The 24,603-nt window shown below is 39.7% G+C and overlaps 1 protein-coding gene across 1 annotated transcript in view; it reads right to left on the reverse strand.

The window, feature by feature from the left end:
* The window catches only part of SLIT2 (slit guidance ligand 2), a 379,517-nt gene that overhangs the window by 14,403 nt on the left and 340,511 nt on the right, over positions 1-24,603 (reverse strand). The window contains exons 31-35 of the mRNA XM_029952292.1: positions 21,055-21,148; positions 15,152-15,289; positions 14,810-15,050; positions 13,349-13,479; positions 1,361-1,515 (exon numbers count right to left, since the gene is read on the reverse strand). Coding sequence (XP_029808152.1) covers positions 1,361-1,515; positions 13,349-13,479; positions 14,810-15,050; positions 15,152-15,289; positions 21,055-21,148 — 759 coding nt within the window. The remainder of the gene's footprint in view (positions 1-1,360; positions 1,516-13,348; positions 13,480-14,809; positions 15,051-15,151; positions 15,290-21,054; positions 21,149-24,603) is intronic.

Below are 24,603 nucleotides of genomic sequence, written 5' to 3' on the forward strand. Positions count from 1 at the left end.
GCCCCTGGGCCAAGAAGGGATACTTCTTCCTCAACTTTCGAACCTTTATGCATGTATTAACTTCATTCTCAGCGTACAGTAGATATTCAGTAAATATTTACAGAACAGAGCCAAGATTTTTAATGGTTCCTAAAAATTCAAAAATTCTTTCAAAGTGTTACGATCTTCGGCTGTAAAATACAAACAAACAAACAAAAACAAGTGCTCTGAACGTTCAGGGCGATTTCAAAAATGCTTTCAAGGACGTCTTGGAAGGGTTAACATAATTATGTAGAATCCCTAGGTTACTATTTAGCAGGAAATAATGCAAACTTTGTAAAAATGCCTGTCCTGCTGAGGAAATCAGTTACATTGACCTGCTCAAGCCTTTTAGCTTACTTAGCAGTAAAATGAGTTAATTTTATCAGTCAATCCGCCTCAATCCAATGTGATTTAACTCAATGTAACTCAATTCAACATTACATGCTTTCTTGCTCCTTTGCCTGAAAACTGAAATTCTGTACCGCCAGCTTACATTTACCTCCCACTCCACCACCTGCAGCCCCCTGGGTCCTCTCCTCCCGGCTCCTTCAGAACTTTGCCCACACCTCTGTTCCTCATCTCTTCCTCATCTGCCTTCGTGTTGGTTTCAGAAAACAGTCCAGGAAATTCACTCTATCCTTCCAATCCCTAATTCACCTTTCCAGTTCTTTCTTGTTCATTCTCCTTAAAGTCTTAGCTCAGCAGAAGTACTTCCTGTTACCCCAATACAGGGGTACATTCATTCATTCATTCATTCATCATTCAATTTTGTTAATAATTATCCTCTTACCTACACGAGTTGGCAACTGGTAGCACAGATAATCTGAGATGGTAACATCTGACGTTCTGTCAACGACGCGTTATTCTTTACAGCATGGCCTTGACCCCAGTAAAGGCAGCATCCCAGGCCCATGTGTTGTTAATCTCACGTGTGTGCACTCACGTGCGCTCGCGCTCTCTCTCTCTCTCTCTCTCTGTCTCTCTCCCTAAGACCTTGTTGTGTGGCCTCAGGTGTGCTGTGTAATTTTCAGCACTTGTTAAGTAATAAACCTCTAATTTTTCTCCAAAGTTTTCTGATGGCTTTTGCTAGAGGGCACTTTGTAATCGTAGTAAGAACCATAAGAAGAAGCTGTCCACCCATAACAGTGGTTATTGACAGGCTGGGACAGGCACAAAACAGGTCTCTTAACACGTATCCAGGGCTCTTCTCTTGCTGTCCATCTTTCAATGACTGATCACTATCGGTCAATGGCCATGATACGGGGATCAACAACTTCAGAATTAGTCTGTGGTGAGAATCACGGGCTTGGGGACCCACTGGATTTGAAACAAAGCTTACCTCCTACATAGAGTGGAGAGTCAAAATTCAGAGTAGACTGCTTTGACAGGTTGGTGATGATTTTGGGGCTCCCTCCATCCACGGAGAGCGAGAGACTCTGGTCCAGGGCAAGCAGTTCAACGATGTGGAAATTTCCATCGTTGATCGTCTCCACGCTACAAAGAAAAAGCAACGTAACTGATGCTTCAGTTTTCTTTTTATTAACCAAAAGAAGTTTAAATACTAACTCCAATAAGCACTCATTAGGAAAAGATACTCCTATCTAACAGTAATAAAGATAAACACTAGTCACTGATTTAAAGATATTAGATGAAGTACAATTACTCCTTTTTTAGGTATGTATACAAAATAAGCTTGTTTTCCCAGGGGAGGAGTGGAAATGGTTACACTGAATCACTCTCTAATCATATTCTTCTACTATGTAGAGATTATAAAGAATAATTTATTCTTTTGCTCTTAAACACCACTAAAGTTTTGTTTTTCTGAGATACTGTTAACTCCAAATTGTACTTAAGACAAAGAACCTACATTGGTGCCAAATACCCTTTACAGATTATCACTGGCTTTGATCTTTTAAATGCTGAACAGTAAGACTTCCCCAAACATACCCACAAACACAGGAATAACCAACGTGGTGGTATCATTGTGCTTGTTAACATTTATTAACTGATAGTACACTCTTCCTTTCCTTGCAATTTTCAGAGGGATGACCACCAAATGAAATCTATGCTCAGTGGAGAGTAACAGATTCAATGGAATGCTTAGCACAGCCATAGCTAGGGAATTTAGTGTGGACAATGCTTCTTCAGTTTTCTATTACTTTTAAGGGCCAAGTCTAACAGTCATTCCAGAATTTGAGAGGGCTTATGGAAATTCACAAAATGGATACAAACAAAAAGATTAAGAAACCGAGATAAATGAAAAATGGGGATTGAAAATAAGATGAACTGGGGTGCAATTACTAGGAAGGTGTTATACGACTGTGAAGTGTGCTTGTAAACGTAAAACAAAGGTTAACGGCGAAGAGGAGTGCGGGACCAATGAAGAAAACAGGAATCAATACATGGCAGCGTCAGCAATATATTAACCTCTCGCCATGGGGGCAAAATATGGCATCATGGAAGTTGGGGCCAAAAGTAAATAGTGAATATTAAAAAGCCAATCTACTGGTATGTCAACCAGGAAGACTGAAAAAAAAACTCAAACATGGAAACATGGGCACACATGCTAGAGAAACTGTGAATACCTAACATTCCCTATATAAGCTAATTGCTTCAATTTCTGGGTACTGATGTTTACACTTGCAAATAGGTCAAGCCTGGAAAATAACAGAAAAAATGTGTGGACGTTTCTGTGTGGTTCTCACCACAGGTGTCTAATCATCTCCCTCTGTTTACCAACACAGAATAAAAAGGTTTTGTGGTTTGGCCACAATATAAACCATTCTGCAGAACTGTGGAAGCATTGGAAGTTCTCTGATTTTAAATGACTGCAGGAGTCCCCAGGCACAAAGATCTTTGATAACCTGTCTCAGGTAGCATCTTTTGAATGATAAATATTAAATATGCCAGTCAATGCTTTTATCTTCCTCTGATTTAATTATCGCAACACTTGATACCATTAAAATCAATAGAGGAAACAATATACAGGAAGATAATTTACTAAAAAGTTGTATACCAACTGCTACTGGTCTTAAATGGGATTGTCTTCTAAAGGAATATACCAGACGGTAATATTAGCTCATGGTTAAGCATACAGACTTTGGAGTCAGATGAATCCGAATTTGAATCTTGGTCTTGTATTTATGAAATATTGACCTTAGAGAAGTTACTTAATTATACTTCAGTCTTCTCTTCAGTAAATGCGAGTACATATTTCACCTGCTGATGATTAATTTGAGGTCTGTATCAAATAAGTTTTTACAAGTATAGAGTGAAGCCTCCAGCACATAGAAAGTGCAAAGGTAAATGTTAGATATCAGCATCACCATCACTACCGCGACCATCGTCACACAAGTAATCTGGTATTATTTCAGTATCTTCTTCAGGAAGAAATTAGTGAGCTTTATTTTTGATGTTAATTGCAAAATGATGCTAAAGACTAGCAGAAATATACCAGCTTCTTTAGGGGCATATCTTGTTCAAGTTACTACTAGTTTTACATAAAATATTAGAATGAAGATATACAGAGAGAGACTGGTGGCCCATTGGTTTCTCTGTTGTGATCACATACAACATGTAAGAGGTTTTACCTGGCTGTTCTCTGAACACTGACCTTGACTAAGTCATAAATATTAAAATGAGGCCTCCTTTTTCCCTCTACATTTGCAAAGAAAAGGCCCATTTGTACTAGAAAATTGGTTCCTGGTCACACATCAGTCTTAGACAATCAATACTGGCACGTCATCATTAATGATGGTGTTTGGTGCAATATAACTGAGTAAGCTACTTGAAAGCAAGAGCCATGTATTATTTATTTCTGTATTTCTTAATGTATCCAATAGAGTTTCTGATAAAGAGTAGATGCTCTATAAATATATGTTAAGTAAATGAAATGTGAGGGAGATTTGTTAACAATAACATACAGTTTTTTAATACTACTAACTGGACCACAGGTACCGCCAAGAGGCTTCAAGCAGACCTAGGGAAGGACATCTAAAAGATGCATTTTACTTAAAAATTTGGATGTTTCAGTAGCCATATTCTGCAGGAAATGCTGGGAGATAAACCTGGTTCATTCCGTCCTAGGTCTCCTTAGATGTGGGACACTGGATTAATGTGACTTCAGGTCATTTTCCTCGCCAGGGGAATGCAAACAATAAGACCAAAGAATTATTTAGCACAGACTACAGGCCAGGCGCTGTTTTAAGAAACTTTACATGTAGTAACTTTTTTAAGAATCAAAACAACCCTAACAACGGGGCACTTAGGGTACTCGAGGTGGTGAAGCCAGATCCTAAACAGATTTGAAGCCGGGTTCTTTGTGAGGAGAGGACACATTTTTTTATTACGTGGCACTTTTACAATAAAAACATGGATTAAAAAAACCTAGTACTATACAAATGGTGTATGTTCTCACCATTAACAAGCCTTTAATAGGCGATTTTTCTTCTAAATATCCCAATAATGTTCTATGAAAAATAATCTTATATGACAGTTACACAATTTGGCACATCTAACAGAAATCATGGAATTGTAAAAAAAAAAAAGGCAATCTTATATTTAAAAAATGTTTGTTTATTTTGGAGAGAGAGAGTGAGAGCAGGTGAGGGACAGAAAGTGGAGACAGATGATCTGAATCAGGCTCTGTGCTGACAGACGCAGGGCTCGAACCCACAAACCACGAGATCATGACTTGAGCCAGTTGGATTTGTAATTAACTAAGCCACCCATTTGCCCCCAAAATAATAATGTTATAATTAAGAGTCAGAAGGCTTTAAGAATATATATAAAGTATATAGATTTCAAGCATGGATTTGGATTCTATTTTCCCAATCACATGTGAAATTTAGACTGATTAGATTTTTTCCTCAAACTTAATTCCATTGATATTTCCCTGGAATTAAATGAGGCCTCATCATGGTCTTTTGATAGATAAGTATTGGGAAATTAATATTTTTAGATTCTTTGCTCTTTAAGATGGTATTTTGTGTATGAGCCTGAAGAGAATATTTAGGAGCTAAGAATATTCTAAATTGGTGTTTCATGCTGCCCTTTGAAGCAGGAGATTGACCAGGGGATGCCCAGAAATCCTTTGGGTCTATACCATTTAAAATAAAAGCAGTGACTAACACACCAGTTGTTACAAGATACAACTGAGCCATCATTGATTTTGCAGTCTATCACGGCCATTCTTACCTATCCACTCACAATGCACAACATCCTTTTGGGTTCTGAGAAGTATTGATACGCTCTTTCACTAGTCCCAAGGGAACTGTGTATTGATGACTCATGAGAGTCGAAAGTGAATCACTTAACATTGAGACTTTCCACTGGGAACACACATCGAATTTATTACCCTTATTATGCATTTAGTTTTACTACACTTCACTATTAGCTGAGATTTTGTTTTCTTGAATTTCTCAGTGAATATATGAAAACAAAGCAGTTACCCAACTATGTCTTGTGGTTTTGTTACAGAAAAAGAGTTTAAAAACTCAGAGCTTAAAAGAAAAGAGACTCTAACTTGCTCTGACTTCCTTCCTTCCTTCCTTCTTCCCTTCAACTCTCTCTCTTTTTCTTTCTCTCCCTCTCTGTCTCTCTTTCTCCCATCCTTCCTTACTTCCTTTTCTTTATGTAGGACACATCAAGATGACACTTCTATATTTCTATCTCGACCATAAATCTTAAAGTATTTCAGTAGTTTAATAAAGATAAACAGTTCACTTGGCTTATCCGAGCTCTAGCTTTTTGCCTTAAATATTTAAAGAATCTGTTGGCATATTTGTGCAATGAAATAGGAATCAGAAGCCAGACAAATTCAGCTGGTCCTCTCATTTTGATTATCTCTAAGATGAGGATACTTCGTCTTTGAAGATGGTGATAACAGATTTCCCTGCCTACCTCTTCAAATCAAAAGGAATAGGAGGTCAAAGGGGAGTAAAGGTATTATTTTCTTTAAATGTTCATTTATTTTTGAGACAGACTGAGATGGAGAGTGAGAGCAAGGGAGGGACAGAGAGAGAGGAGGACAGTGGTCCTGAGGAGGGCTCTGCTACTGAGAGCACAGAGCTCGATGTGCGGCTGGGACTCCGGAATGGCGAGACCATGACCTGAGCCCAAGTCAGAAGCTTAACTGACTGAGCCACCCAGGTGCTCTGGGAATTAAAGGTATTAATGCATGTGCATACAAGTTTTCAAAGGATGTTTTACAAAATAGTTGATTGACCAATTATACTTACATTTTAGTAAGTGCTTTTGAGACCTATTACCTAATTTAAATAAAAATGCACTCAGTTAAAAAGGGACTTACACATGAACACACAGTATGAGTCACATGTAAGGCAATGATATTTGCATTTATCCTTCCCTATTTGGATATCAGTGCATCAAGAATATCCACAAACCACCAGCAGCAGTAATTACCGTGAGCCTACTTTGTGCCTAGCACTTTAGTAGGGGTTTTACATTTGTTATTTCCGGTTCTCCAAACAACGCATAAAAAACAGATATATTTCCAATTGTTTAGACTAGGAACTAGAAGCAGAAAGGGGTGAAGTAACTCGCTCCAAATTATAACCTGGGAAACAGTGCCCCCTTCCCCTACGGTGTTATCAAGATCTGCTGAGTGTTTGTCTTGGAAATGAGACCTCACAGATTCTGTCTATTGTCTGTTTTCCCAATGACACTAAATTCTTCTCCCTTTTTTTTTTCCATGCAAGATTGTAACTTGCATAACCCAGAGGCTGCAGAGCCAACCACACCTAACGACTGGTAGGGAAAAGCGCCCTGCTGTGGTGCTGCTCCCTAAATACTGAAATACTGATTGTGGGGACAATCCTGCACCTTCCTAAGACGGTTCATCTGACTTCCTCATCACATAATTAATTAATTTTTAAAAATTACAGCTGACACAATGTTAGTAACTGTAATCCAACAACTCTATACATGACGCTGTGCTCACTACGAGTGTAGCCCACCTGTCACCATACAGCGCTACCACGGTAGCCTGGCCTTTTCCCCTGTGGGTGCCCTTCACCCCCGGGACTCACTCCATGACTGGAAGCAGATTTCCTCATTTTTATTTTATTTTATTTTATTTTAGAGAGAAAGAGAGAGAGAGAGAGAGAGAGAGAGAGAGAGGAAGAAAATCTTAAGCAGCCTCCATGCTCAGCACAGAGCCTGATGCCAGGCTGGGATCATCCCTGCACTGAAACCAAGAGTCGGACGCTCAACTGACTGAGCCACCCAGGCGCTCCTGATTGCCTCATTTTTTATTAGTAGTTGACTATGTTTCCCAAGAAGCTGTCTGGTTTGGAAATAACATTAATCTGAATCTAAAGAAAGAAGCGCACCATTTTTATTAACTTTCGTTTTAAGTTTCTGCCTATCTAGATGAAGAAAAGTTACTTTGAAGGGCAGTTATTAGCCTGCTTGAGGGAAAAAATATCCATCCTTATCTTAAGTTCTACGGCTGAGGTTAGCTTTAAGTTTAGGCAGTCAGCCTCACTCACGTACTCACAGCAATACTGCCAAGTCCCTTCTGATGCTATTTTCTAAGCACTATAACCATTAGGCATGTGTGTGAGATTATACATTCATCCACCTGTTAAGTTGCTTCTGTCTCATTGCTGTGGATCAGTTCCTTAGACAGTAGGGTGCTGGCAACGTGTAACAACTGGTCTCTGAAATGAGAAAAAGAGCCTGCACCTCACGCATATGAGGACTTTTGTGGTGGACACATTCCCAACACGGCTGATTTCTACATCAACATCCCACACAATGTCAAGGAGTTTGGATGTGGGAAGCGAGCACAGCGCTGGCTCTCAGAGTGAAGCTCATATATATTCCTTCTACACAAGTGGTTCTCAAACTGTGGTCCCTGGGCCAGCGCGTCACCTGGGAGCTTGCAGCAATGAACATTTGCAAGCTCATCCAAGAACCGAATCAGAAACGAGAGGTGTAGCCCAGCGATTTGTTTTCCAACACACTTTTCAGGTGATTCCGATGTGTGCTATTTGAAAACAATTGCTCCACACCACTGTCTGCATGGCTGGCCCTGGTGGCGGGATGTGAGACTGCATAAACCTGATCTTCTGTCAGATGTAAGAGAAAAACGAGCAAATGCGCATGCCATTTCACTTCTGTGAAGAAGGAGTTTTCTTACACATACTTCAAGCCATGTAACTGCTCTCTCTATATGTAATTCCATGAAATAATGGTTCTCATATAAATCCATTTAAAACAATGACTGACATCTGAAATGAAGCTTTTTAATCAAACAAAAAGAAATACAGAAATGAAAACCTAATGTATAATTATTTCTCCCTAACTTAATCAGATTTCATTTACAAAAATAAACAAAATCCATTTCCATCAATGTTGAAGATTAACCAGGCAACTGAAAAGAGGTACTCGATGTACAAATTTATTCCCACAACACAATGTTCCAACAGAACATTAAACAATGCAGGATTTGGAAAATAAATTTTTACTAAATTAAATGTTTTATAACATAAAATCAGGCAATTAAACTGAAAAAATTTTCTGTGTACAAATATGTAAAACTATTCCCTTATAAAACATTAGTGTATTTTAATAACATTATGTAAAGTAGAAGCAAATCAAGGTTTGAACATTTAATTCAGCCAAACAAAATAATTACTAAGCAATTTATGGAAGACCAGATGGCCACAGAGTTATTGATGACTTTCTGTATAATGATGGAGAAGGAGTACCTTTCATCAGAGGTTACACTTTAGAAGGGCCTGAGCAAGGTCAGAAGCATTTGGATAAATGCCAGAAAATTAGTAGGGACAGAGGGAACTCTTGGGATAAATTTCAAGTTGAAGGTGAAGCAGAGAAAAGGATGAAGAATAACTCCATTATGTTTATGACGCCTCTCAATGACATTAGGAATGTGACAGCGACACAGGGTTGGATGAAGCAAAGAAAATAGGCTCCATTTTGGATATTCTAAATTTATAATATCCGATAGCTAGCACTATTTGGTATGTGTTGTTCTGAATATTTTTTCATGGATCAAATCATAAAATTCTTACAAAACGGAACTATGATTTATTACACACACGTACCAGGTGAGGCCCAGAGAGCTCATGTGATTTACCCACGGCGCACTGTTAAGAGAAGGCAGCGCTCAGGCTTGAATCCAGGGAGACTGCCTTCAGGTCGCCTGCTCTTCTCTATTTAATTTTAGTTTTGAGTGGTAACAGCATTCAAATGATTCAAAAATCAAAATGATGTAAAGTGGTATTCATATACAAATTGTGTTTCTCTCCCACTTTTTGCTCTCTATTCCAAGTTTCTCTATCCTTTTTAAAAAATATTTATTTATTTGAGAGAGACTGAGAGTATTCACATTTGTGAGCACAGGGAAGGGATGGGGGAGGGGGAGGGAGAAAGAGAAACAGAGAGAGAAAGAGAAGAGAGAGAGAGAGAGAGAGAGAGAGAGAGAGAGAGACAGAGAGAGAGAGAGAGAGAATCCCAAGCAGGATCCTTGCTCAGCGCAGAGCCAGATGTGGGGCTCTATTCCACAACCCTGGGATCATAACCTGAGCAGAAATCAAGAGTTGGATGCTCAACTGACTGAACCACCTAGGCACTCCATCCCTGTTTTCCATTATGCAAATGCATGGCCATAAAAATACACGTATTTATTTACCCACCTTTGATACTGTTCTGCCTTCCTTTTCTTTTCCTTCTGAACCGAGCAATGTACCTTGAAGATCTTCCTATACTCTATATAGAAAACTTCCTCCTTTCCTTTCTACTTCCCTTTAAAAAATTTTTTTTTAATTTTTATTTATTATTGAGACAGAAACAGAGCATGAGTGGGGGAGGGTCAGAGAGAGAGGGAGACACAGGATCTGAAGCAGACTCAGGATCTGTGCTCGAACCCACAAACCGTGAGATCTGACCTGAGCCGAAGTCTATCACTTAACCAACTGAGCCACCCAGGCGCCCCCCACCTCCCTTTTAAACAGTACATTCCACTGTATAGATTAGAAACGGGCCGTTTCCTAACTTTTGTTTTTATAACCAATGACAGTGCAGTACCTGCGCACATAGCATTTCTTTATCTTCAAGGTATATCTGTAGCATAAACTCCCAGAACTGGGATTCCATGGGTTAGAAAGTAAATGTATGTGTGTAATCTGGATGGATCTTTTCAAATTGCCCTCCATGGAAATTGTAAACAATTTGTCCTTCTAGTGTCAATGGATAAGCATAGAGAATACATTTTCACCTCCCCTGCTATGCTCCAGAAATAGGTCCCAGAAAATTTTTCCTGTATTGCTACAAGTAGATGACAACGAAGACAATGCGAGTGAGGAGAGGGGACAGAGTTGAGTCTGGGGTTTAATGCTAGAGCGGCTTTATGGTGTATGTGCTGTATCATTATTTAGAGCTATGATCTGAGGCACAGAACCATTAAGTATCTGCTCCAAGTTTCCCCACTAGTAATTGGCCAAGCCTAGATCTGAACATACACCCTGGCACCAAGATTTTACTTGTCAAATACTAAAATTTCCTAGTGGGCTAAAATAATTAAACTGTTCTCTGTAGTTGCTATTTCACAGAAGCATTTCTTTTCTCTTCCATGCTGGAGTGTAAAATAAACATAAATACATACATATATATAATATATGTACATATTATATATACATAATGTATACATATATATTCCATATCAATCAGTCAATCATCTCTCTATCTGAAATCTAGATAATTGCTGCTTTTCTTTTAAAAATAATGTGATGATTTTTCTTGATTTTTGTGCCATAAATCACAAACCAAGAATTAAATGAGAGCTGTTTCCCTGGACCTTACAACATGTAAGATTGTAACATGTCCCCAGTAGATGATCTGCAAACAGAGAAGGGGACTTGTAGCTCATAATGAAAAGCTTATCATGTTATAGTATTCTTTTTAAAAAAAGTGTTTTTAGTGTTTATTTATTTTTGAGAGAGAGAAACACACACAGAGTGTGAGCAGGGGAGGGTCAGAGAGAGAGAGAGAGTGAGACACAGAATCATAAGCAGGCTCCAGGCTCTGAGCTGCCAGCACAGAGCTCAAAGCAGGGTTTGAACCCAAGAACCATGAGATCATGATCTGAGCTGAAGTAGGCTGTTTAACAGATGGTGCCACCCGGTGCCCCAATATTATTCTGTTTCGTAAACATCATACGGTATGCTCTGGTGTTTGTCAGGCACCAATGGTAAGAACATAAACTCAAAATAAGCTTTTTATGGGAAGTTCTCATTTGATGTAATCACATGGGTTTCTACAACTTATCTAGAAATATTTTACGTATATTTTATGTGAACGCTAGCTCTAATAAACCAACTTTGAGAACCTTTGCAACAGTTTCTGAGAATGCTGCACTATTTCACTGCATAAACTAAAGGAGAAAAGTCAAAAACAAAAATGAACCACAAAATCAATATTCTGAAACTTTTTTATGGGCTGGAACAAATTGAGGCTACATAATTTCAGGCCGAGCAATATCTAAAATGTTGGCATTAATTCATCACCATATGGAGATGAAATTCATACTCCATTTGGAAACCAATAATTATGTGTTTGTTTCCATGCTCTAAATATTCCCAAGGGGGCTAGCTCACCACTAAGTGGACTAGTGAATTCCATTCATGGCTATGACTGCCATCTACTTTCCCAGAACTCTTGCAAAGGATCAGCTAGGATGGGAAGGCGCTGGAGCCACATCAATGCATATGTCAATAATATAGAGGCCAGGGCCCCCGTTGGTTAAGCATCTGACTCCTGATTTTGGTTCAAGTGACGATTTCACAGTTTGTGATATCAAGCCCCGCATCAGGCTCTGTGCTGATGTGCAGAGCCTACTTGGGATGCTCTCTCTCCCTATCTCTCCTGCTTGCTTTCCCTCTTTGTCTCAAAATAAATAAACATTTAAAAAAGCAATATAGAGGCCAGTATCTCCAACTCCATGTCCCAATAAATGCCCCCAAATCTGTGAGGTTTGGCTTACAGATGCTTTCAGTTCACCACATACAGTATTTTTGAAAAATATGAATCGATACTTAAAGGATGGAACACTTATATTAAAATATCCAGATTGATGTCTTTCCTTGAAAACTCAGGAGTTCTGGTAAAACGGGGGCCCACATTTTCCCATGGCAGCATTTAGGGAGGACGGGTAGATGCAGTTCCGTCCTGGTTTGATAAAGGTTTGCTTCTAGCTCACTCCTGTCACAGACATGTCTATTACATCGCCGACATCAAGCTATTTATCATAGAACTTATAATGCCATTTTAAACAGATTGATCTTTTTAAGAGTAAAATGATGAGAATATAGTCTTCTCTTGCAGGCGGCCCCATTAGCTCATTTAAGTTACCTGCCCCCCAAAACCTGACTGCGTATGACGTTGTGACCTCGCTCTAATTGGGGGCAGTTATTTCTATGATAGTGGATTAGTGTTGAGAACCAACAGAGGTTAATCTTATGCAGAAAACACATTTCCAGCAAAATGTATGCCCCATGAATACCACTCCTTTCAGATCGTCAAAGTATCATCAATATCACTGTATTATTAGGAAGCTTCCAAAATAAATAACATTGCCAGTCACATATTGTATGTGTCCCTTGGCTTATTAGGTGTAAGCTCCCTAAGAGCAAGGATGTTGTTTCTTAGAGCTTGGATTGGTGCCTGGCACACAGTAGGTGCTCAGGAAATGCGTGCTGCATGAAAGGGAAGGCTAAATTCCTCGCCATGCTGGGTAGCTTGCAGTTTCTTTCCCAGAGCTACTCTCCAGCTGTATTCCCTCTGCTCTGGGGTCCGGGAGGCTCCCCAGAGCGACAGTACTGTAATCAGGGGTCCTTTTGTCTGGAACCTGATTTGGCCAAAGCGGAGTGCAGGCAGGGGACCGTGTGGCAGGAGAAGGATGGCTGGGTATTTACAAGCCTGGTTCCTCTGCTAAGGACCGACTGCACTCCTTTATTGAAGGGCACAGCTCCTGCCAAGGCAGCCATTGCCACGAGTCCTTATCTGAGTGCTGCTTCGACTTACCCCTTCAGGCATACAGGGAGCAGCTATACCCTGGTTACTGGCTGCTGATTACTGTAGTATCTCTATCGATGTAAAAGTCTCCTTAAGAATCTTCCTCCACTACCCAACTTGAGTATGGACGGGCCCTTAAATAAGACACTGATCCTAAGCCCGCTGTGGCCAAATTACTGCCTCCGCTTGCCCGATGCAGAATAACAGGGGACACAGCCCGTCCCTGAACAGCCGTTTTCCCCTGTACCAGTAACCGAGGGACATTCACCTGTAAATGGCAGAAGCCGGGTGGGAGCCGGTGTCGTAGCTGGCGCGGACCCGTCCCCGATACAGCTCCACGGCGATGTGGTCCTTGTCGCCTTTATACAGGAGGATTCCACTGTCTTCGTCGGTGGCGATCTGGTAGGAAGCAACCCTGACATTAGAACGCATGGTCACCCGCATGTACTTCATTGAAAAGAATACTGCTTCCTGAGGGTTTTTACTGCAGCTTATTTTTCTCCTCGTAACTATGAGAAAACAGTAACGTGTGCTGAAATGGTTGGCCTGGAAGGTGACCCATTCCTAAATTTGATGCAAACAGATTCGTAAAGAATTAAAAAAGCACAATAACGGACCCTGATGTCAACACCGTTGGATGTGCCTAAAACGTTCTCTGCTGGAGATTTTCACTTACCTGTTCTTTTCACTCCTGTTCCAGGTTGTCTTTATGGTATGTATGAAATGCAACTGCACTGAGCGAGACTGACTTTTATATTCTATGCAAAAAACATTCTTCGCAGTTATGGCACTGATAGTGGGAGATCTCTTTTTATCCTATAGCTTTTTGGCCTTTGTGAGCTTTTGCAGGAGCAAGTCAGTAAGAATTAGGATTTATACCTGAACCCCACTAGGTTCTTCTTGTTAACAATCTGGTGTGGCAAATGCTGGAAGGGAGGGAGACAGGCTTTCTAAGGAAGGCCCGTCTGTCTGCCTTCCTGAGTCCCATTCTTCATGAATTTAGGTCTTCTTGCCCCTCACTGGAGTGTCAGGGTAAACTGGATAAGTAATGGTGTCTATGTTAACTGGCTAAAGTCATTTGATTTCAAAATATATTAAAACACTCTTCTTACCAGATAAAATAAACACGCAGTCCCAGCTTGCCCCACCTGTGCTGAATTCATGCTCCTAATCTAGTCTCGCCTGCTTCATGCGGGTCTGAATGACTTGCTCAAAGGGACACAGTGACTTGGTGGAAAGTCTTAGAATTGGAGTTTGTTAATTTCACGTGGCTTCTTAAAGATTCCGGGTGAAGAGTCAAAAGGCACGAGCTGAATCTTTTGTCAAGGTGTGTTGTCTCACCGGTGTTCTCCTCCCCTGCAGGATTCCTAACAGCACACCCCCTACCCCCCTCTGCCTCACAGGCACAGAGCCTGAAACTCTGAGTCACAAAAACAAATGAATAAAAATGCCTTTCTCAGAGCACAAAACATTTATTTTGTTGTGCTCTACGTGATTCACACTCAAGCAGTAAACAACAATGCCTGGGTCCCATTTTGAAAAATACAAATGTTAGAGAGAAGAGTAACTGAAGACTTTCGTGCAGAGAACATTTTCTATCACTGCGTCATAACTGCCCGTAACTGTCTCTTTAAGAACCAGTATCACTCACGGACTGCCAGACGTTTATGATTTGAAGCTAAATGTGGTTTAGAATGGAATCAGCCCTCGCTGGTGGGGTATGTCTTACCTGAAGAGTGATGTTCGTTTGAGGACGGACCTTGGCTGAAGGAATTTGAAGATAAGACTCTTTGTTTACAAAATTCACACTAACCAACTTTTCACACTTCTCTCCCTGGTAGCCTGGCAAACACTGGCATATTGGCTCATTTATCCTGATGATGCACTGGGCACCGTTCTGACAATCAAAATTATCACAGGGACTGGTACGAGGGAGGACCATGGGCGGAGAAAATTCGCAGAACAAGCCACTGAAGGAAACATAGAAAGAACACATTGCTTTTAATTGCATGTGAATTGCGGTGTTTCTGTGAGACTGAACTCTATCATAAATCTCTATTTCTACTTCTACCTGTAGCCTTCAGGGCAGATGCACGTATAGCCGTTCACAGCGTCTGTGCAGTGGGCTCCGTTTTTGCACTTGTTATCTTGGCAGTCGTCAAAGTCAATGTCGCAGTGCTCGCCTATGTATCCTGGTGTGCAGTCACATCTGTTTGAACAAGCAGGTAAACAATTTCAAACTGGACTAAGCCAAGGTAAGCAAAACAGTTGCACTGCATCTAGGAAAAAAAGGGGCTAGCTTTAGAAAACATACTAAGTACACCTAGAACTGAGGGAGCAGTGTGCATCAACTATACTTCAATAAAAATACATTAAAACTAAAGCAAAACACCCAAAACTTATGTAGAACAGGCCCATAGAGCCCCCAAATTAATGGATGCCTAGAAAACAGTCATTCCACGTTTTCTCAGTGGGATCTGTTGGAATGGTGATAATTAGTAATCAGCCATGATCCAAATGAGAATGCACATGTACACGTGTCCCTGCTTCCTTCTCTCCTCCTCCCATTCTTGTTTGCTTTCTTCCATCCCTCCCCTCTCCTCCATCTTCCCTCCCATCTTCTCCCTCCTTCCCCCTCCATCCTCGTTTCCTTCCCTCCCTCCATCCCCACTATTTTTGCCTACAATGTCCGTCCTCTATTTTCATTTGCTTTAACTTCTTTGAACAGTCGAGACAATGGAAGTGCCATGTTGTAAAATTTACCAAAAATATTAAACATTATTTTAAAAAATAATTAACATTTTTGTTTTCTATTAGAGAACGGATGTATTGGGGCAGCTGGGTGGCTCAGCCAGTTAAGGGTCTGACTCTTGGTTTCTGCTCAGGTCATGATTTCACAGTTTGTTGAGAAGGAGCCCTGCTTTGGGCTCTGCAACTGATGGGTGTGGAACCTGCTTGAGATTCTCTGTTTGTCTCTGTCTCTTTCTCTGCCACTACCTGGCTTGTGCTCTCTTCTCTGTCTCTCTCCCTTAATAAACAAACAAACAAACAAACAAACAAATAATAAAAATTTAAAGAAAAGAAAAAAGAGAATGGATGTATTGGAATAAAATAAAATTTTGTGGAAAAAATATGTCAGCATTGGAAACTTTAATTCATAATGAATCCAGATAATCGTTATGGCAAAGTTGGGCTGACCTAATGGCCTAGGACAGGGAAACTGATAAAAAGAGCTACCAGGGGCCAATCCCATGGACAGCTGTCAGCTTGTTGGTTCACTCTGGTGGCATTGAAGAAGGAGGGGTCTCAGCTGCATTGATGAAGAGCCATCACGCATACACATCTCTGAGCACTTCCTGGTGCTATGCTCTGTTCTAACCACTTCGTGTATGTGGATACATGGAATCTTTCTCCATGGCCCTGTGACAGCAGTGTCACCACTACCTCACGTGGCAAGTGAGGAAACTCACAAAGAAACTGGTTAAGGGATTTACCCAAGGGCCTTAGACTCGCAGCTGTGCTAGTCCGGTACTAGACCCAAGCAATCGAACAAGAGAGCCTGGATTTCTCACCACTGAAGGATGAAAGACTTTATGGTTGCCCATGGACAAAACAGCGTGGTGCCTGCAGTGGTTTTCCATCCGAGCTTTGAGGAGCAATAAGGGACCAGGGAAGGGAGGGAGGCTATTGGCAGTTTCCCTTTTCCCTCCTTTCTCCCCCAACACTCTCTTGTTGTGACTGGGCTTCCGTGAGCATTTCTATTTTGGGTTTAAGAGAGGGCTCACTGACTTTAAAAAAACAAACAAACCAGGAAACCACAGCTTATTTAGCTTTATAGAGTTCGGACTTTGCAGTTAGAACCGGGTTTGTAGTCTGGCTTCATCCAGATGTGTACGCCATCTTGACTCACTCACGTAAGCCTCAGTGTTCGTGTCTTCATCTGTGACATACACAGTGCAAAATAGTTTCTGCTTCACAGGTTCGTTAAAAGTTTAAAAGGAAACACTACGCTTAAATAAAAGCACTATCTGTAAAAGATTTACTATAGTGTTTCATATATAATGCATGATCAATAAATGGTAAGCATTTAAAAGATAATTCTATTAAGTCTTAATAATTCTATGAAAGTTTTTGTGGTTTAGTCTTTACTAATGTTCCAGCTTTCCACTTTAAAGCCATTAGGATTTAAATTAATGAAGAAACCAATTTGACAATAAATGAAAAAAATAAATGAATGAGGATAATTAAAAATGCCCAAATGAATGTGGACATTACTGAACACTGAGGACAAGTGAATGTGGACATTACTGAACATTTTCTCTGAAAATGGAAAATCAGGATTTAAGACTTACTGGAGGGCTGATGAATTAAAATAAACGGGGGTGTATACCCTCTAAGGAGAACAGACTTTCAGCGCTGCATGTATGAATTAGGAAAATAAAATGAGCTCACTGAGGAGGATGCTTGCTCTGAAGCCAGTGGTTTTAAAGCTAAATCATAACAAAGCAAAGCAAACAACAAGTATGAAGTTAAATGGATGCTAAGTGGCCATATACATTCTCAAAGAGATGGACAAAGTCTGAGAAGAGAGCTTCCATCAATGTTAATGTGAGCAGAGCCGCTGAAATGCCAGGCATTAAAAGAAAGAAGAAATGCTTTGAAACACTCTGAATTATTTATCTGAAAAAAGAAATCAAAGTAAAAGATAAGAGAACCATACATTCACCACCAGTGGCTAAGAGCTATTTTATATTCTTTTCTCTACGAATACTACTTTTCAAGCCCATTAGAACTTGGAGTCACGTTATGACCAACATTTTTTTGTCTTTCTTTTGCTTTTCCGATTGAATTTCAAAACAGAAGAAAATATTTAATTAAGAAATCCTTAAGGTTTGTATTATCCATAAAACCTATCACATTCCCTCAACTCTATTATCTGCCAAGGAGTGAGGAAGAAAGCAAAGTCTATAAAATATACTGTTTAGAAGCCCAAAAGCTGGCTAAGGAAGATACATGCTTGAAAATACTGCTTATGGCATATGATGGTCTAAAAATATCTCAAAGCAACTTAGGAGATTTATGAGGTATATAATAAAGCAAGAAAAGTAAAACCAGCTGTTAGCTTAGTAATACGAAAATGAATTTGAAGTAACAGTATAGTTTGTCCAAACAACATTTGTCAATAGAGATTTTCTTTAGCAGCTTCATGTCCTTTTGGTTTTTAAGCCCATTTTCTTTTCCAACTCCCTTCCTCACAATGTGCATAATTTACAATATGGGAGTGATAGCGCACATGGTGATTTCACCTGCTTTCTGCTAAACTACATACAGCTATAAAACAAGCTCACAAATTACTGCTGAAAACGGGTTCCCAAATCAGCTAATGCCTGATGCAGGACGTGCACTTGCAAGTGTGCAATTTAATCGATAGTAATCAAAGATACTGAATTAAGATACTGACTAGTCTTTTTGAAGACGAACTCCCTCATATTTTAATGATTTCCATGAAGTCTCACTAACGCTTTGGCTTACAATCACAATGTACAAAGCCCTGTGAACCCTGTGTGGCAGGTAAGCGGTCTCGGAAAATGGTTTGCCTTACTGGTGAATTTTTCTGAGAAAGGATAGTACTTTTTATGTGAGTGGTCAATTTTCATTTTGCCGAATTTAATTGTGGGCAGATGAAAGACATTAGGAGTTAAAGTAATTGACACACAGTATTTGGGTAAACAAAATTCAATGAAGCATTTTGTATCAGTAAAGATTTCAATGATGGTTTTTACATAGGATTGTTAACTAAAATGTAATGAAAAGTAGAATTCAAAGGTATTCTTTTCTTTTTCGACAAGGTATCAAATGGAATCAAAAGGTGCTAAAACTAAAACTGTGTTTGAATATACTAAGGTTTTAGGGGTGCCTGGGTGGCTCAGTTGGATAGAGCATGCGACTCTTGATCTTAGGATTGTGAGTTCAAGCCCCAAGTTGGGCATGGAGCCTACTTAAAAAAGTAAAAAAATTATTCAGGGCACCGGGTGGTGCAGTTGGTTGGGTGTCTGACTCTTGATTTCGGCTCAGGTCATGGATCCCAGGGTTGTGGGATTGAGCCCCATGTTGGGCTTTGCACTGAGTGTGGAGCCTGCTTAAGATTCTCTCCTTCTCTCCCTCTGTCCTTCTCCCCTGCTTGCACTCTCTTTCTCTATAAAATAAAAAGATAATAAAATTTTAAACACATTGAGTAAAAAATATTCCATAAATGAAATTAGCATAAACATGAGTTTTGAAAGGCAGGGTACTGGAGATAACGACCCTACCTCCCCTTCAACTCAGGGTGTGTGATAATCTGTGGACAAGTGCCAGTCTGTGAGAAATCCAGCTCAGCCCCCATCTTCTCTTATAAAACTGTCCCTGACCTGAGTAATTTTTAATTCTTTGAATCCTATGATGATTAAGCCTGAGTATTTCACTGAGAGGAGAAATCATGTGAATGTGAGTAGCTATAAAGCCCTATATAACGGGGGCGTCTGAATGTCTCAGTCAGTTACATGTCTGACCTTATGGGTTCGTGAGTTCAAAACCCACATTGGGCTCTGTGCTCACAGTGCACAGCCTGCTTGGGAGTCTCTCTCCCTCTCCCCCTTGGCACACTCTCTCCCTCTCTCTCAAAATAAGTAAATAAGCTTTAAAAAAATGGTAGTATTACCACATGCCCTATCCCGTGGCAGGTGCTCAGTAAATAGTGGGTAAAAGGACAAATAATTCTATTTGTTGGTTGTCTGAGTAAGCAGAGCTCCACTCTTGAACCCAGCTGTCTCATTCCTGAGAATCCAGCTTATCTTCTATACCCAACCAACTGTAATGTTAATAAACTACAAGACTTCTTCGAGGTAACCTAGATTAGAAAAATCATCCAACTGGGAAATATAATACTTAGCTCCTACCTCTGCCAATGGATAACCTTGAGATCTTTGGACAGCCACCAGCCTGGCTGGGCCATGATTTCCACATGTTTAAGATGAATTTGGATCAGATGATCTCTAAACCACTGTCAGGTCTAAGAAGAGAACTTGCTATTGATAGATCCTTAAACTATTTCAGGATGGTAGCAAAGAAATAATTTAATTTGATACCAAACGTATTTCAGGAAGATTACTGAGAAGGAGAAAGAAGTAATTTTGAAGTTCTGAGTTCACTTGAGGGAGCCCTCGATCTACAGTGACTGGCTGCTTTATCGTCCCACACAAGGCAAATATAAGGTGAGAGAGGCACTATTAATAATTATGCTGAGACACAGGCATAAACCGAGCCTGACCCAGGGCAACCTGGGACATAAGGTTCACTAATTCTTCCTTGCCTTGGATAGTTAAGAGTTGTTGGCAGACCGAAGAAACTTCAGTTACGTTAAATTAAGCTCCCTGTTTACCACCAACTTACATTCAGATGATAAAGTGCCTAGTAGATACTACAAATTTGTTTGTCCTTCAATAATTTTTTTAAAGTTTCATTTATTTTGAGAGAGAGAGAGAGAGAGACAATGGGAGCGGGGGAGGGGCAGAAAGAGAAAATCCCAAGCAGGCTCCACACCAGCAGGGTGGAGCCCCATGTAGGGCTTGAACCCACAAACTGTGAGATCATGACCTGAGCTGAAGACACTAAACCGACTGAGCCACCCCAATGCCCCTTACTTGGCCTTCAAATACATTTCTGTAAACACAGTCAAAGGCTAGTTTATTTTATCCATGACTTCCCAGGAAGAGCCATGGAATGAAAGGGAAGGCTCTCTTATTTACTTTAGTGTACCAAAAAAAAGCCCATGCTGGATCTCAGCATTTATAAACATCCCACTGACAGTAGAGAGTACTTCCCATTCATCCGGAGCAAAGGTCTGGAGCAAGGTCCTGAAAGGAAGGTGAAGACAGGTTCCCCAGGAAAAGCCCCGCCCCCCGCCTGGGAGCCCAGAGGCAGCCTCTGACTTACTTGAATCCCTTTGGCATCAGGATGCACTTGGAGTCGTGCTGGCAAGGGTTCAGGTCCTGGGCACAGAAGTCCAGCTTCTCCTCGCACAGCTCGCCTGTTAACATGGCAAGCGGTGTTAGTTCACAGACAAAGGTTAACAGGCTTCCCGCCAGCAGGCTGTCAGAGGCCTCAGAGGTTAGCACAGCTTGTGACTGGGGAAAAAATAAATCACAAGATACGGAAGCAGAGGATCCAAAGTGCTGGCTGTGCTGCTACACGCTCATGACTGGGGTAACACAGCTTTTGTGATTTGTAACTAATATGAGCCCCTTTGGAATACACTGTTGGGATGAGGAAAAGGAAATCTGAATGCTTTTCATTTTCTGCTGTTTCATTTATTTTAATTTGGACTTTTTAGGGGCGCCCGGGTGGCTTAGTCGGTTATGTGTCTGACTTTGGTTCAGGTCATAATCTTGCGGTCCCAGGTTTGAGCCCCGCATCAGGCTCTGCACTGACAGCTCTAGGCCTGGAGCCTGCTTCAGAATCTGTGTCTCCCTCTTTCTCTGCCCCTCCCCCACTCACGCTCTGTCTCTCTCTGCCTTTCAAAAGTGAATAAACATTAAAAAAATTAATTTGGACTTTTTATTGAGGTACGGCATATACTCAAAGGATAAATGAATAGCTAATGAATATTCACATACTGAACCCACTCATGTGACCAGCGTCCACGTTCAGAAGCACACCATTTACCAGCAACCCAGAGACCTGACCACAAGGGTGAGTAACCGCTGTCCTAACAGGACAAAACGAGAGTTGTGCCTCTTTCTGAATGTGACATAAATAGACTCATCTGTTATGTATCCCTTTACGTCTGGCCTATTCTGTGGTTTTAAAAAATAATCCTCCTATCCTCAGAGTCTCCAAGGTCTCATAAAGTCTGGAAGAAAAAGATTTTATTTCCCTCTTATGACTCAATTGCAACAGCTCAACAGACTACTCCTACATCCACTAAGAAAAAAGCAAAAGGAGACTCAATCTGAATAGGATATCAGTTAGCTCATAAAGAAAAAAAATTTTATCAATAATTGAGAGCTAAAAGCATAACCATGCAGATTCTAGACACTTTCTGTTGAATTGCCTGCCTGAGAATCTCTTGAGAAATTTCTTCAGATATAAATAATATGATCCTCTCATTTCAGGTGTATTAGGCCAAATAATGATTTTTGGTGAGACTTTCCCAATCATTGTGGGAAATAATAAATAACTAGAAAGATACAAAATTTAAAAGTCATCTCCTTTTCGACCTTACTTCTAAATCCCTTTTTAATTGTGTTATATGGGGTAAGTGAGTGAATGCAGTGACCCATCCAGGCAGCTGTTCATTTTCAAGAAACTATTAGAACTTTCATTCATTCAAAGTATATGGATTTAAACAGTACTGTTTAAAATCCAGGAGTTTCAACATATTCCTTTTTTATAAGCCTGTCCTTTGAAGGAAAACCTTTACTAATTGGTAGAAAGAGTTGCTTAGCAACTCAATGTGGCATATTATTTACATTTCAAGAATCTGTATCCATGATGTAAATATATAAATGTAGTCAGTTATTATGTCAATTTGGTGTATGATAAGTTAGTTTTTTCTGTCTCTTACAATGAACTAATTACATTGAAAGTCTCATAGATTTCTTCATTATAAGTTGTCTGTTGCTAAATTTGTGATACAAAAAGTTTTTAACAACATATACACGATGAACTATTTTTAAATAGAGTTTATTTAAAGGCTTCCACTTTCAGTTAGGATTATTTTAAGTAATACATCTTGATGGAATTTATTCATTACAATTTATCAGCCTACCGTGAGGAAATCATTTCGAATTTCCCATTCAAACCTATTTGGTTGGACACAGGCTGTTTATAGTAGTCTATAGATAAGGCGGGTTGTAGTAACTGATGATAGAGAGGGACCATATGAGATATATAATAGATAAAAATACTCTGTGTTTTTCATTCAAAACCCAAATAAGAAATTGTTTTAAAAATTATAAGGGGAAATGTTTGATTTCTCATTCACTTTGATCCAATCCAACCCAACTCAGTCCAATCGAATCAAGCTGACCTACAGCACAGTTCATAAGGATTTACTATACAATGCCATGCTTGATGTTGAAGTGACAAGGACAAATGTAATGGACTCTGCCCTCAATCAGCTCTCATTCATTCAACTAGTAGAGAAAGTCTGAGTTGGAGACAGAATGTAGAAAGATAAATTAATCTTTAAGAGAAAAAATTAGAGTTGACCCTTTATGCCCCGCCAGGTATTTCTCCATAAACTTGATGTGGAAAAGAATGAGAAAGGAGATGATTCTAAGAGGCTGTTGGCTAAACAGACTGGCCATTCTCTAATTAAGAGCTTTAAGGCAAAACATGCTAACTTTAATGTAAAAAGCTATACTGATGTGAAGTGTTCCTTAATTTGTAAGGAGACTATCTTCTAAGAATAGCACAGCAGCAATATTAATCATCACTAAAGTTGTGTAGGATTGTTCTTTGTGACCAATACATAACCACACATTTGATTCTGGTTAAGATGGGTTGATTACTTCAAAAAGGAGCCATCTCCCTTTAAGTGCCACCAAATATTACAATACTAACAATTATTATATTCCATGACTGCGTAACTCACTTTTAAAGCCAAATCTTTCAAGCCGCACTCTTGTCCCCTACGTCTATTTATGATTTTATGAATTTATGGCAACTCCAGGTCTGGGTTAATGGTGTTTCCTTTTGTTTTAGAACTTAATAAGTTCTGTTGTCAATTTTTCCATTCCTTATACAGTCTCTCTTTGTGAGACTTTCCTGGATCTTTTCAACCATTTGTTAGCTATCTACAATTTTCATATGCCGTGTTTGCTTGTGCCTATCTTATGGCACATCTGTAGTTTGAATTTACTTATTGATTTAATCGGTATCTGTACAGTGCTTCCTACTGTGCATCAGACAGTTTTAAACACCTTAAACTTTCCCTTAAAGTTGCTGACAACCATTTAATAAGAAGAGGGCATAGGACGGTATGGTTTTGGATGAACTGGATATTAATGGTATTTACCTCATTTTCTTTTCCTGGAGTGTAAGACCACTGAGAGCAGTATTCTTGGCATATTTGCCTTCCTATTTCTATAAAGTATGATGTTATGACACACTAATAGCTATTGAGAAAAGACACATGTCTTTTAAGACAAGAGCAGTATATTGTTGACTTAGATTCAACTTGGACTTCATTTTAGCATTTAGATAATTTCATGCTTAATTTTTGCTTAATAATTTGTCTCCCATCATTAATAATAAATATGTATGACTTTCTTTTAAGCATTACTTTAAATTTTCTCTTGACAAGTATTAAAATAAATCTTTTCATTGGACTATTTCTTTATTTTTTTCAACTTATATTGGATTCTGCTGTATTTGAATGGAGTTTTTAAGTTCAAATATCATCATTCCACAGAGGTGAAACTCAAGGTAATATGGGAAGCTCTACAGACAGCAAGCTCTACAGACAAATGTGCAAGTTTA

This window comes from Suricata suricatta, chromosome 1, assembly GCF_006229205.1.
Source record: "Suricata suricatta isolate VVHF042 chromosome 1, meerkat_22Aug2017_6uvM2_HiC, whole genome shotgun sequence".
Taxonomy (NCBI): Eukaryota; Metazoa; Chordata; class Mammalia; order Carnivora; family Herpestidae; genus Suricata; species Suricata suricatta.